The sequence below is a fragment of the Myxine glutinosa genome, chromosome 13 (assembly GCF_964187855.1).
Source record: "Myxine glutinosa chromosome 13, kmMyxGlut1.1, whole genome shotgun sequence".
Classification (NCBI taxonomy): Eukaryota; Metazoa; Chordata; class Myxini; order Myxiniformes; family Myxinidae; genus Myxine; species Myxine glutinosa.
Genome location: NC_136273.1, coordinates 29,722,148 through 29,736,628, shown reverse-complemented (window position 1 = coordinate 29,736,628; position 14,481 = coordinate 29,722,148). Strand labels below are relative to the sequence as shown.

Below are 14,481 nucleotides of genomic sequence, written 5' to 3'. Positions count from 1 at the left end.
AATTAGAATGTGAGTATGCCTATAAAGTATGTACAATTAGAATGTGAGAACGTCTATAAATTATTACAATTAGATTGTGATTATGTCTATAAATTATTACAATTAGAATGTGATTACATCTGTAAAATATTACAATTAGAATGTGAGAACATCTATAAATTATTACAATTAGAATGTGATTACATCTGTAAAATATTTACATCTGTAAAATCGGCTTCACGCTGTTGAAACCAAAGCTTTCAGAATCATTGGAATCTCCCGTGATGAAGCTATCTCCGAGGGCCTTTCACTCACTCACCGCAAACAGGTAGGTGGTCTTTCTGTCTTCTACCGACTCCTCTCCGGCCTTGCTCCCCCAGCTCTCTCTGTGCTTTGTCCCCCAAATATTCCTACAGGTCGCACAAGATCTGCCAGCAACCCTCTGATGGTTAAACTGCCGAAATCTCGGGTCTCTGCTCACCTTCACTCTTTCATTCCTCTTTTCTCCCGCCTCTGGAACAAACTCCCACACTCCCTTCAATCCCACTCCTCCCTCCAGGTCTTTAAAACAGCTGTTCACCACCATCTCTTATCTTTCCCCATCCAAAACCTTGATCTTTTCTACCCCCACTAATTCACCCCAGATCCACCTTGTTTGAAATTCCAACTTCTTTCCTGGAAGTCCCGGCAGTGTCCATATGTTTTATACCTCTCCCACCCCCTCCCCCTTCCCATGCCTCCCCCCAAAGCCCTCTCCCTCCCACAGATCTCTCGATGTCCCTGTTCTCAGATGTTGTGTTTGTGTTCCTCCCCCTCTCACCCCCATCTTGTCTACCGCTCCCCATGTTATATGTTTTATGTGTCGGTTTGTCTTTCTGTGTGATTAATGTTAGCTCTTTCACGAGCCTCGATCTTGTATACAACAACAACAACAAAAAAATTACAATTAGAATGTGAAAAGGTCTATAAATTATTACAATTAGAATGTGAGTATGTCTATAAAATATTACAATTAGAATGCGATTACGTCTATAAATTATTACAATTAGAATGTGAGTATGTCTATAAAATATTACAATTAGATTGTGATTACATCTATAAAATATTACAATTAGAATGTGATTACGTCTATAAATTATTGCAATTAGAATGTGAGAACGTCTTTAAGTTATTATAATTAGATTGTGATTACGTCTATAAAATATTACAATTAGAATGTGAGTATGTCTATAAATTATTACAATTAGAATGTGATTACATCTATAAATTATTACAATTAGATTGTGATTACGTCTATAAAATATTACAATTAGAATGTGATTACGTCTATAAAATATTACAATTAGAATGTGATTACATCTATAAAATATTACAATTAGAATGTGATTACGTCTATAAAATATTACGATTAGAATGTGATTACGTCTATAAATTATTACAATTAGAATGTGATTACATCTATAAAATATTACAATTAGAATGTGATTACATCTATAAAATATTACAATTAGAATGTGATTACATCTATAAAATATTACAATTAGAATGTGATTACGTCTATAAAATATTACAATTACAATGTGATTACATCTATAAAATATTACAATTAGAATGTGATTACATCTATAAAATATTACAATTAGAATGTGAGAATGTCTATAAGTTATTACAATTAGATTGTGATTACATCTATAAAATATTACAATTAGAATGTGATTACGTCTATAAATTATTACAATTAGAATGTGAGAACGTCTGTAAATTATTACAATTAGAATGTGAGAACGTCTATAAGTTATTACAATTCGATTGTGATTACGTCTATAAAATATTACAATTACAATGTGAGTATGTCTATAAAATATTACAATTAGAATGTGAGAACGTCTATAAATTATTACAATTAGATTGTGATTACGTCTATAAAATATTACAATTAGAATGTGAGTATGTCTATAAAATATTACAACTAGAATGTGAGAACGTCTATAAATTATTACAATTAGATTGTGATTACATCTATAAATTATTACAATTAGAATGTGATTATGTCTATAAATTATTACAATTAGAATGTGAGAACGTCTGTAAATTATTACAATTAGAATGTGAGAACGTCTATAAGTTATTACAATTAGATTGTGATTACGTCTCTAAAATATTACAATTAGAATGTGAGTATGTCTATAAAATATTACAATTAGAATGTGAGAACCTCTATAAGTTATTACAATTAGGGTTCGAATCTTGTTCCAGCTATAAACTGTCATCCTGTTGTATCACAGGCAGGGTGATTCAACAATGTGTGTGCAGTTCCCCTGATGGATGTTAAACTGGGCATCTCATCTGCTGGCATTAGTTGGTGGACGTTAAGAATCGAAAGGTGTCCTGTCCTTCGAGAATTAGAATGTGATGGTGATAATGATGACGATGACGACGACAATGTCAAAAATGACCAAAGTTGTAAAAAGTTCAAATCTATCAGCAAAGCTGGACTTTTGACCGTTTATATTATTTGATCTTGATACTACGATGTAAATTATCTCATCGCCTTCTCACTAGCAAATTTGAAATGAATGTATAAAGATTTATGTCTTTAACAATTTGTTTATCGACACAGAACAAAGCTAGGTTTGATAAACGAATTTGACCCATGACAGAGCGCAAGTAATCCTTGATACTCTTTAACACACTGAAATATTGATCTGCACTCGCAATACCAATAGGCAGGGTCAAGAAAAGTTGACGAGAATTTCCAGCTCTGGAAATGAGTCAATGAGCGTTTTTCTGGCAGATACTGAAGATATTTAAGAACTCCTTGCGATTGTGTCTGAATAAAACTATAATGTCTGAAATGAGATCAGTGGCTGCCACAAGTTCACATGAAAGTTCATTCAGAAATTGCTCAATTTCTTCAGAAGACAGTTTTGATGTCCAGTCTGGATACACAAATCCAAACAGCTTGAAATCTTATTACATACCCTCAGCTCGAGCTTTGATTTCACCTGCCATCCTATCTAGAATGTTGAAATATCAACTTACCTGACAGTGTTGAACAGGTGTGGTTGGGGACTCATCCTCAGGCTGAGCTATTGAGTTGTTGAGCAGCGCTACACGATACACATTTACGTAAAGAATTTTCATCGCACATCCTATCCCCTCCAGAATCCACACAATTATGATTTTTTAAAATGACAAAACCCTTCCAGGACACAGTCGAAGTACAACCTCAAGATTTCAATTCATTCCGTCCAGTGGTCAACTGAATTTGGGAGGGCATACAGGTCTTACATGCACACGCACACACACTATGATTAATGATGAATAACAGTGATGAAGCAAATAAAATGATAATTCCCACCTGTTCATCAAGGTCTCCTTTCCCAGCATTTTCAGCCAGTGGCAGATATGTTCTTTATCTGGTGCACTATGCAGTATAAAGTCTGAAATGAAGGTTTTTGAGAGGTCAGTTATTTTGTAATGCTACAACGATATATACAAGTATACAAAAGGAACTTTCAGCCTGGAGGAGACCATTCAGCCCATCATGCCTTGAGCAGCTGCACTATACTAACACCAGATACCATAACCCATCCAAACAAAAGCAACCTCTATGTCCTGCCAATATCCCTATACACCTCTATCTTCAGTGCATCTAGATGTCTGTCTAATTCCTGACAAACAACAAACATGCTGTCAAACAAATATGTCAAAGCTCATAGAAAGCATCATTAGAAAAAGATGGTTCATGAAAATAAAATACACATTTCACAAATTAATACCTCATATATGTTGAATAACTAAAATAATGAAACTCAAGAAAAAAAATCTGCTCATTGAAGATATCTTAAATAAATACAATCTACCACTGGGCCAGCCTGGGCCCATCAAGGTACTTGCGTATATACAGCCATAGAACGATATTATGGTGGCAATGGCCTGTGCCGAAGGCGTATGTGTTAGTGTCACCCGGAGGCCCCACATTGCCGTATGAAGGTGGTTGGCACAGTTGCTGGCATTGGGCAAGGTGTCATCGGACACTGAGAAAAATTATTCTGGGAGATGAAGCATTGCACCGTACACTAGCTCTGCAGTGGAGCATCCAAGGTCATCTTTCAGAGCCGCACGTGGACCAAGCGAGACCATAGGTACGACGTCTTTCCAGTGCATGGAGTTGTCATGTGCTTTCAGGAAAGATTTGAGTTGGCGGTGGAAACGCTCCACCATGCCATTCGCGTATGGATGGTAATTGGTAGTTCGCACACGGTTGGTACCCAGAAGTTGATTCAACTCGCGGAATAGAGTCGATTCAAACTGGCCACCACGATCCCTAGTGATGGTTGATGGAACACCAAAACGTGCACTCCAGGTGTGGACAAAAGCCCTGGCAATGGTAGGTGTGGTGATGTCAGCTGTTGGTGTAGCCTCCAGCCAGTGGGTGAAATGGTCAATACAAGTCAGCAAATAGCGATGCCCATGTGATGGTGGTAGGAGACTGACAATATCCAGGTGGACCCTCTCGAAACGCACATCTGGTGTTGAAAAACTACCAAACAATGTGACAGTATGATGTTGGATTTTGTAGTGTTTGCATTGAAGACATTGCTTGGCCCAAAGGCGCGTTGTCCTTTGATGTGCAGGATGTCGGTGGTGAATTGCGAGATACAATTGAGTTGGTGAAGTGTACGAGGAGCGAGAGCGTCCGAATGGGTGGACAGAGCGAAAGGTAAAGGTTTGTGGTGTCATGACAGAGAATTGCCTGACCTCTGAGAAGTGGAAAAAATGCTTCCTTTTTTTTCTTCTTTTTTTTTGTATACAAGATCTAGGCTCGTGTAAGAGCTGACATTAATGGCAAAAAAAACAAACTGACACAAAAAAAACATACAATAAAGGGAGCGGGAGACAAGATGGGGAGAGAGAGGGAAGCACACAAGTACAACATTTGAGAGCAGAGACATCGGGAGATCTGTGGGAAGGAGAGGGCTTGGGGGGAAGAGGCATGGGAAGGGGGAATGTTGGGGGGGGGGGTGGGAGAGGTATAAAACACATGGACACTGCTAGGACTTCCAGGAAAGAAGTTGGTATTTCAAAAAGGTGGATCAGGGGTGAATTAATGTGGGTAGAAAATATCAAGGTTTTGGATGGGGGAAGATAAGAGATGGTGGTGAAGAGCTGTTTTAAAGACCTGGAGGGAGGAGTGGGATTGAAGAGTGAGGGAGTTTGTTCCAGAGTCAGGAGAAAAGAGGAATGTAAGAGTGAAGGTGGGCAGAGAGTCTTGATTTTGGCAGTTTCACCATAAGAGGGTTGCTGGCAGATCTCGTGTGACCCGTAGGAATATTTGGGGGACATAGCACCGACAGAGCTAGGTGAGCGAGGCTGGAGAGGAGTCGGTAGAAGACAGAAAGACCACCTACCTGCCTGCGGTGAGTGAGTGAAAGGCCCTCACAATCAGCTTCATCGCTGGAGATTCCAATGATTCTGAAAGCTTCGGTTTCAACCACGTGAAGCCGCGCTAGGTGTGAGGCAGGGGCACCAGCACAGAGGGGAGAGCAGTATTCCATTGAGCTGCAGATGAAAGCCTTCTATGTGGTGAGGAGCTCAGGTGTGCCAAGGAAGGACTTCTCACGACAGAGGATGCCCAGTCAGTGACTTGCTTTGGAGGCCAGCTTGGCAATGTGGTTTTCCTCAGAATGATCATGGCAGACAGTGAGACCCAAAAGATTGAGTGACAGAACTTCTTGGAGAGGATTGTTCAGAAAGTATATGGAAGGGTTGTCCAGTCGGTCTTTTCTGAGAGACATAGTGGGAGTGAGATTTGTCAGGATTGAAAGACATGTTCCACTTGTTTGACCAGTCAGTGATTTTGCCCAGGTCTGCAGAGAGTGAGGAAGCTGCAGACTGCCGATCTGAGGGATGATGTACGGAGCAGCAAAGAGTGGAGTCATCAGCAAAGAGATAGAAAGGATTTTCCAGAGTCGGAGAGATCATTGATGAAGACCAGAAAAAGCACAGGGCCGAGAACACTGCCTTGGGGAACTCCAGCCTGAAAAGGAAGGGGAGATGAGAGAAATCCATTCAGGGCCACACGTTGACTACGACCAGAGAGGAAGTCCGCAAGCCATGCGTTGAGATTTCCATGGATACCATAGGAGGAGAGTTTGGTGAGCAGAGCGGGGTGCCAGACCATATCGAAGGCACGTGATATGTCAAGGGAGACAGCTCTGATTTCCTGTTTGACATTGAGGACCTCCATCCATTGTTGAGACAGCAGAAGCAGCATGTCCAGAGTAGAGTGACCTGGTCTGAAACCAAATTGATGATCAGAGATCAAGCCATTGGAGAAGAGGAAGGATTTGATATAAATATGGCTTGATGGAGAGGGATATCGTGAGTAATTCCCGGTCAAAGGCACTGTACTTGCGCTCTAGTGGCTTCAATGTTTTTAAGAAAAAGGCCAAAGAACATCAGTCAGCATCAATTAACTGATAAACGGACACACCCACCGTAACCTTAGACGCGTCTACCATCACGCATGTTGGTGCCTCTGGCATTGGATGAAGCAGGAGTGAGGCGTTGACCAATGCGTATTTGATGGTGTGAAAGGCTGTCAAGGTGGGCTGTGGCCATCGGAGCACTTGAGGGTGCTTACCAGCTGTGAGCCACTTGTTCAGTGGTTGTAGTTTTGTGGTTGCATTTGGAATTGAGTGATAAAAGTTAATGAGGCCCAGAAACTCTCGCAGTTTGCGTTGAGATGAAGGTGATGGGATGCCTTAACAGTTAACAAGTTGGGACACCGAAATTCAACTCCGGGACACCGAATACACACTTTGTGGGATTGATGACGATGCTGAAGTCCAGCAAACTAATGAAAAGGAGACGCAGATGTTCCTGATGTTCTTCTGCGGTTGCGATGGCGATTATAATATTATCTCTATACACATAGCAGAAGTGTAATCTCTGGAGCACATGATCAATAAAACGTTGAAAGGTTTGTGTGACATTGCGTAGTCTGAACGGCATCCAAAGGAACTCGAACAGGCCAAAAGGTGTGGTAAATGCTTTGGGATGTCGATCCACGGGATTCTGATGGTACGCACGAACGAGGTCGACCTTCGAGATTATTGTCACCCCGTGGAGTGTATATAGCAATGCAATCTTGAATGTGTGGAATGGGGTAACGATCTGGAACAGTCGCGTTGTTTAAGGACGGTTAAGGTGGCTGGCTTGAGATATCAGGGTCCTGAGTTGAGGCCTGTCATTCTGTTGAATGAACACCAGCTGGGTTGACTCTGCCTGTCATCCTTCCCAGGTCGGCAAAATGAGCACCTGCTTACATGGATGAATGAGCCATTTGAGTACCTGCGTCAGAGTGGCGATCTGTTCAGGATTGTGCCCACTAGACAAGGAAACTGCTTCGGCTGCCATGCATATGCATCTGAAGATGCAAACGAGTGGTCTTCTTTTTCTTCATTTAGGGTTCCAAACTGAGCACAAGGCTGACGATGTTTTGCTCCCATGTTGGAATACCATGTTAATACCATCCTGGTGTCCCGTTCTGCCAGTAATAGTTGGTGGACGTGAAAGATCCCACGGTGTCCTTCGTGACGAGGGTGCACGCCTCTTCGTCACGAAGGACACCATGGGACCTTTAACTTCCACCAACTATTACTTGCAGACGGGACGCCTGGATGGTATTAACTAATTAACCTGGTATCCTCTCGTCCACCATTGTTAATCCGGGCCTGATGGTTCATAATCGTCGACTTTTTTTATTAACATACCGCCGACGGAAAGGCGGTTTCGAGGATTTTTGAGGTTTCGGCCAGAGGCGAATTCGTGCAACCAAATGCTGCACACCGAGGAAATTGTGATTTTTCCGAGGAAAATCGCACGAAATCGCAGAATTGACGAAAGCAAAGATTTCAGGAACGAAGCTTGGATAAAGCGCGTCAGAAATATCGGCAGGGTAAGATGGCCGCCGGAGCACTTCAAATCGACTTCACTCGTGCTAATTGCGCCACCAGGTTTATTATAAGACCTTATTTAATAATCACCTTTTAATCTCCATCATTAATAGACAACTCTTGTATGGTGCTGTTCTCTATTGCGTTCTCATCTTGTGTAATACTGCGCATTGTTATTTGCATATTCTGTATCTATTATCTTATTCTAATATCTACCATCGCTTTCTTTGTCTTGCAGATTGATTGTTCATCGTTGTTGCTAATAAACCTGCATTCAATTGATACATTCTTGTTTATGAACAATCAACTCATCTGAAGATGCCTGCTGCAGTCTGCCCCTTCCCGAGCTGTGTCTACGTTACTGACAGCACTGACAATGCCGTTGCTGCTATCCAGCTCTCCATCCACGCCATGACTCACACGTCCATTGCACCAGCCAAACCGGACAAAGTCAGCCGTCCTCGTATCCAAACCGGCGGTACCAGCGAAGATTGGCAATATTTCACCAGAAGATGGGATGGTTACAAGGCAGCGACCCAGATAATCGGCAATGATGTTCGCGTTCAACTCCTTGAATGTTGTGATGATAACCTACGACGTGACCTCCACCGCAGCAACCCACGCATTGAAATCAAGGACGAGGCAGCTATACTACAAGCCATTCGGTCCCTTGCTGTCCGAGAGGAGAATACCATGGTGTCCCGCGTAAACCTCCACAACATGCGACAGGACCGAGAAGAACCAATTCGTACCTACGCAGCCCGTCTGGCTGGTCAAGCTGAGATCTGCAAGTTTTCTGTTGTATGCTCATGCAATCCCCCTACTGATGTCAACTACACCAAGGACATGGTTCGCGATGTCCTATGTCGGGGACTCGCCGATCAAGATATACAACAGGACATTCTCGGCGATCAAAATCAGAACATGAGCTTGGAGGAAGTTCTCATTTTCGTCGAGGCCAAGGAAGCAGGGAAACGTTCCCAGAATGCCTTGCTCGATTGTGAAGGCGCTCATGGCGCAAGCCAATACAAAAACTGGAAGAACAAAAGAGCCCTGATCACTACCGACAAGCAGGCGGCCATTTGTAGTTATTGCGGCAAAACTGGTCATGGCAAACAGCCGAACATCGACCAAAGGCGTCAATTCTGCAATGCCTACGGGAAAACATGCAGTAAATGCGCCACTCGCGGCCATTTTGCACATGTCTGCCGGGGAGGCACGAAAAAGGCGGACAACAAACCTACGGACAAATCAATGGATGCTCATGATGTGGAAGAAAGCAGCCAGGTCCACGATCTCCTCTGCTCTGTCACGGAACGAGAAACGGCCATTTGGAAGCCGCAAATTAAAAGGGCCATGGCCACCTTGTCAACTCCACTACACCTCGACCACCATATATTTGACCACCTCTCTGGCTGGACCAAGAAGAAGTCTCAACCACAGCTGTACATAAAACTCATAGCACGGATCGATAAGGAATCTTATGACCATTTCGGCCAGCCACTGTCATCCCGACCAAAATCGGCCAGGCTCCAGGCCATGGCCGACACTGGCTGTCAAAGCTGCCTCACAGGACTTAATATTTTCCACAAACTCGGGCTGCGTAATGAAGACCTGTTACCTGTCAACCTGAAGATGAATGCTGTTAACAGTGGAAGGGTCCGGATTATCGGCGCCATGCTCCTACACCTGTCTGGTCGCACAGCCAATGGCGACATTATTGAAACCCGACAAATCTGCTACATCTCACCTGACACACGGAACATGTATCTCAGTCGTGAAGCATGCGTCGATCTAGGCCTCGTGTCTAGTAGCTTCCCAACCATTGGCGAATCCAACACAGTTGGTGCTGCAGTGGCAGCAGTTATCGATGCAAATTGTAACTGCCCGGAAAGATCGCTTCCCCCTACACTGCCTACATCTATCCCATTTCCGGCCACTGACGAGAACCGAGAGAGGCTGGAGAAATGGCTACTGGAGTACTACAAAAGCAGCACATTCAATGTCTGCGAACACCAGCCACTACCCCACATGGAAGGTCCGCCTCTCACACTGATGGTTGACCCCGAGGCAACACCAAAAGCGGTGCACACCCCAGTGCCTGTCCCCTTACACTGGCAGGCAGAAGTCAAGGCTGGTATCGATCGCGACATCAGGTTAGGGGTTCTGGAACCGGTGCCAATTGGTGAACCAGTGACATGGTGCAGCAGAATGGTCGTCTGTCCAAAGAAGGATGGGACCCCACGGAGGACAGTTGATCTGCAACCACTGAATGCGCACTGCACACGTGAGACCCACCACACCCAGTCACCCTTCCATCAAGCAATGGCGGTGCCACATAACACCAAAAAGACGGTAACAGACGCCTGGAATGGCTATCACAGCGTTCCAATCAGAGAATGTGACCGCCATCTGACAACGTTCATCACACCATGGGGCCGATACCGTTACTGCACCACTCCCCAAGGTTACATCGCTTCAGGTGATGGATACTCCAGACGATTTGACGAAATTGTATCGGACTTCAAAAACAAGTCCAAATGTATTGATGATACCATCATGTGGAGCGACACATTGGAAGAGAGCTTTTTTCAGACATGCAACTGGCTCGACCTGTGCGGCCGTAATGGGATTACGCAAAATCTGACGAAATTCCATTTTGGTCAGGACACGGTCGAATTCGCTGGATTCGAGATCACCATGGACAGTGTACGACCATGCCAAAGGTATCTCCAAGCGATACAGGACTTCCCCACACCAAAAACAATTACTGACATTCGCTCCTGGTTTGGGCTAGTCAATCAGGTAACATACTGCTTCAGCATGACCGAGAGGATGCGACCTTTTCGGGACCTCCTAAAACCATACACCCCCTTCTACTGGGATGCAACACTACAATCCCTATTCGAAGAATCAAAACGACTCATCATATCTGAAGTCGCAAATGGGGTCCAGATCTTTGACAAGGAACGGACAACATGTCTCGCAACTGACTGGTCGAAGGATGGGATTGGCTTCTGGCTCCTCCAAAAACACTGCAGATGCCCTGGTGAAACCCCACAGTGCTGCCCCGATGGCTGGAAAATCACCCTTGCTGGAGGCCGCTTCACCCATGCAGCAGAGTCGCGCTATGCTCCGATAGAGGGTGAAGCTCTAGCAGTGGCGGACAGCCTGGAAAAAGTAAAGTATTTTGTGTTGGGATGCAAGAACCTGATTATTGCCGTCGATCACAAGCCCTTAATCAAGCTTCTTGGTGACAGACGATTAGAGGACATCCATAACACGCGGCTTGCCAACTTGAAAGAAAGGACCCTAGCATATCGTTTCCGAATTATCCACATCCCGGGAAAACGTCACTGCGTACCAGATGCGATTTCACGACATCCGTCGGGTGCCAGACCATCGGAACGACTGCCACTGGTGGATGACATTTCCTCCATTATGGATGTGGCCACATCGACTACACTAAGACAGCACACCTTGACTGGGCTGTGGACCACAGATGACGACACTGGCATGGAAATGGCTATTTCTATGGCAGCCATCAAGACACTCGATTCTGTGCGGTCCGTCACTTGGGACGATGTTCGGGACGAAACAGCAAGTGACACTCAGATGCTGCAGTTACTCAATTCTATTGAGCAGGGTCTACCTGCCAGTCGGGACGATTTCCCTGTGTCCATTTTGGAATACTTTCCCTTCCGTGAACACCTCTACACTATTGATGGCATAGTGGTCTACAAGGGGAGGATTATCATCCCACCGAAGCTACGGAAGCTCGTCCTTGAGAATCTTCATGCTGCTCACCAAGGAGTCACGGCTATGACCACCCGGGCCAGCAGCTCGATCTTTTGGCCTGGAATCACTCCCCAGATTCATGAGATGCGCAATCGCTGCTCACACTGCAATCGGATGGCCCCATCGCAACCAAGCGCTCCACCTACAGCCTCAGCTGAACCTGCCTACCCTTTCCAGTACGTTTGTTCAGATTACTTTCATCACAAGGGTCGGAGTTATTTGGTCACCGTTGATCGTTACTCTAATTGGCCAATCATTCAGCTAACAACTGGCGGGGCACAAGGCCTAGTGAAATGTCTGCGGTCGAACTTCGCCACTTATGGTATCCCCGACGAATTGGCATCTGACTGTGGGCCAGAATTCACGGCACATGACACCCAAGACTTCTTGCGTCGGTGGGGCGTTAACCATCGGTTGTCATCCACTGCCTTCCCACACAGCAACTGTCGTGCCGAGATCGCAGTCAAAACATCGAAAAGAATGATCACCGATAACACTGGTTCCAATGGTGAACTAGACACTGATCGGTTCCAACGTGCAATACTCCAGTACCGGAATGCACCGGATCAGGACACTAGGTTGTCTCCAGCCATGATCATCTTCAAGAGGCCAGTCAAGGACTTCATACCCATCATCCCAGGCAGATACTTGCCATCGGACACCTGGCGGGAAACACGCAACAATCGTGAGGAAGCTTTGCGCATTCGGCATGCCAGGGAGATCGAAAGACTCTCTGAACACACGACAAAACTACCTCCACTGGCCGTCGGGGACCATGTCCGGATCCAGAACCAGACCGGCCTGGAACCACGAAAATGGGACCGGACCGGAACCGTGATTGAGGTAAAACAATTCGATCAATACGTTGTCAAGGTGGATGGCTCCGGAAGAATCACTCTCCGGAATCGTAAGTTCCTGCGACGTTTTACGCCTTTCAGCATGACAACTCCCACTACGACTGGCAAAAGTGGCATGCTGCCAACCGTTATGCCAAGTGTTATGCCAATCGTACCGAAATACTTAATGTCTGGTACCCAAGCCATCGCCGCTCCAAGAGTCTGTCTCAATCCTGTTACCACTCCCCAGAAGGGTGAACCCCAACATGTCATTGCGCCGGGCTTACCATCACAGACACTCCGCTCCACCACCGCGATGACACCACCCGCGAGAGTCGCTAACCAACCACATGTGCAGACCACCGCCACACCTCCACGGTCACTGCCTATTTCTGCCCCCTTGACGGTTCGGGTGATGATGGACCAGCTGGAGGGGACTCCGGCGTCGGACAGGGCGATAGTGAACCACCCACCGGAGACTCCCACAATGGACCAGGAAATTACGAACTGCCCTCGGAGGACTCCGACGATTGATCGGGTGGTGACGGGCCGCCCGAAGCGAATTATCAAACCACCAGCCCGATTCAATTCAGAAGAATATCAATTATAAACTCATGTGATCCTTTTTCTCGGTCTCCAGTTTTCGTTCTATTCTGTGTCACAATTGAACGTTTTTGGGAAAGGGAGATAGACAACTCTTGTATGGTGCTGTTCTCTATTGCGTTCTCATCTTGTGTAATACTGCGCATTGTTATTTGCATATTCTGTATCTATTATCTTATTCTAATATCTACCATCGCTTTCTTTGTCTTGCAGATTGATTGTTCATCGTTGTTGCTAATAAACCTGCATTCAATTGATACATTCTTGTTTAATTAATATATCTGCAAATGAGAAATGCTGAAATTAAACATCATAATGTTTGAAATAGCTTTAGAATTAAATGAAACTGGTTTTTTCCTCATACACTGCACAAAAACTAACATTAAAAAAAAATTAACCTGTTGACTCATGTAACGTTTTTTATGATTAAGGCTTTTTATTTTATATAAATGAATCATCAATTTATAATTTACAATTTTTTTTACTGTTGTCTTTTTATTATCTCTTCACAAATGAATTCTGCATGATCGTAGCTCAACGCGGTAAACAATATAAAAATTAAGTGTAGTACTTCAGAAGTAAATACAAGGGACTTCAACACAGGAGGAAAGGCCATAACGCCCACCAAGCCAAACATCGCAGAACTCGTCCACACGACTTCCAGTTCCAGATAAATCCAGATTTGTGCCATTTGGGCGGCCATTTTGAAACCATATGGCCGCCATGTTGAATTTTCGAGTTGGCTAATCGACTGGATTTAGGGAGTACTATATAAGAACATCAGTGCCAAATTTCATGCTTGTATCACAATGTGAACGATTCACCCTAATATTGGGTGTTGGCCACCTGGCTATGCAACCGAAACTACTTAACTATAACGGCACTCGGGAGAGAGCATACCTCCACCTGGTGAACAGTTTACGTTTTGTATCCACTGAGGCCGGATCTGGATTCGGACCTGAACCAAAATCGAATCGGCTTGTTCTTGTCACCAAACCAACTCATCCAAAAAGTTTATTCATAACTCGTCCATAACTTTTATAAATATCATGTTATATTTCGCTTTTTAACCGATCTCTCAATGGTGAAGAATCACTTAAAATTTAAATAATTATTGTAACCGAATCCATATTCAAATCTTCACCAAAATCGAAACGATTAGTCCTTGTCACTCACTCAATCGGTCCACCAAATTTCGTCCAAATCCATCCACAACTTTTTGAGACATCCTGCTACATGTTGGTTTTTGGCCCGATCTCCCAATGGTGAAGAACCACTTAAAAAATTAAATAATTATCATA

At 44.3% G+C, this 14,481-nt stretch overlaps 1 protein-coding gene across 1 annotated transcript in view; it reads right to left on the bottom strand.

Moving 5' to 3' along the window:
- LOC144888625 (uncharacterized) overlaps positions 1 to 14,481 on the bottom strand; it is a 76,743-nt gene that overhangs the window by 61,186 nt on the left and 1,076 nt on the right. Inside the window, exon 2 of the mRNA XM_078767230.1 lies at positions 3,341 to 3,422. Within this exon, the coding sequence (XP_078623356.1) occupies positions 3,341 to 3,422 (82 nt within the window). The remainder of the gene's footprint in view (positions 1 to 3,340; positions 3,423 to 14,481) is intronic.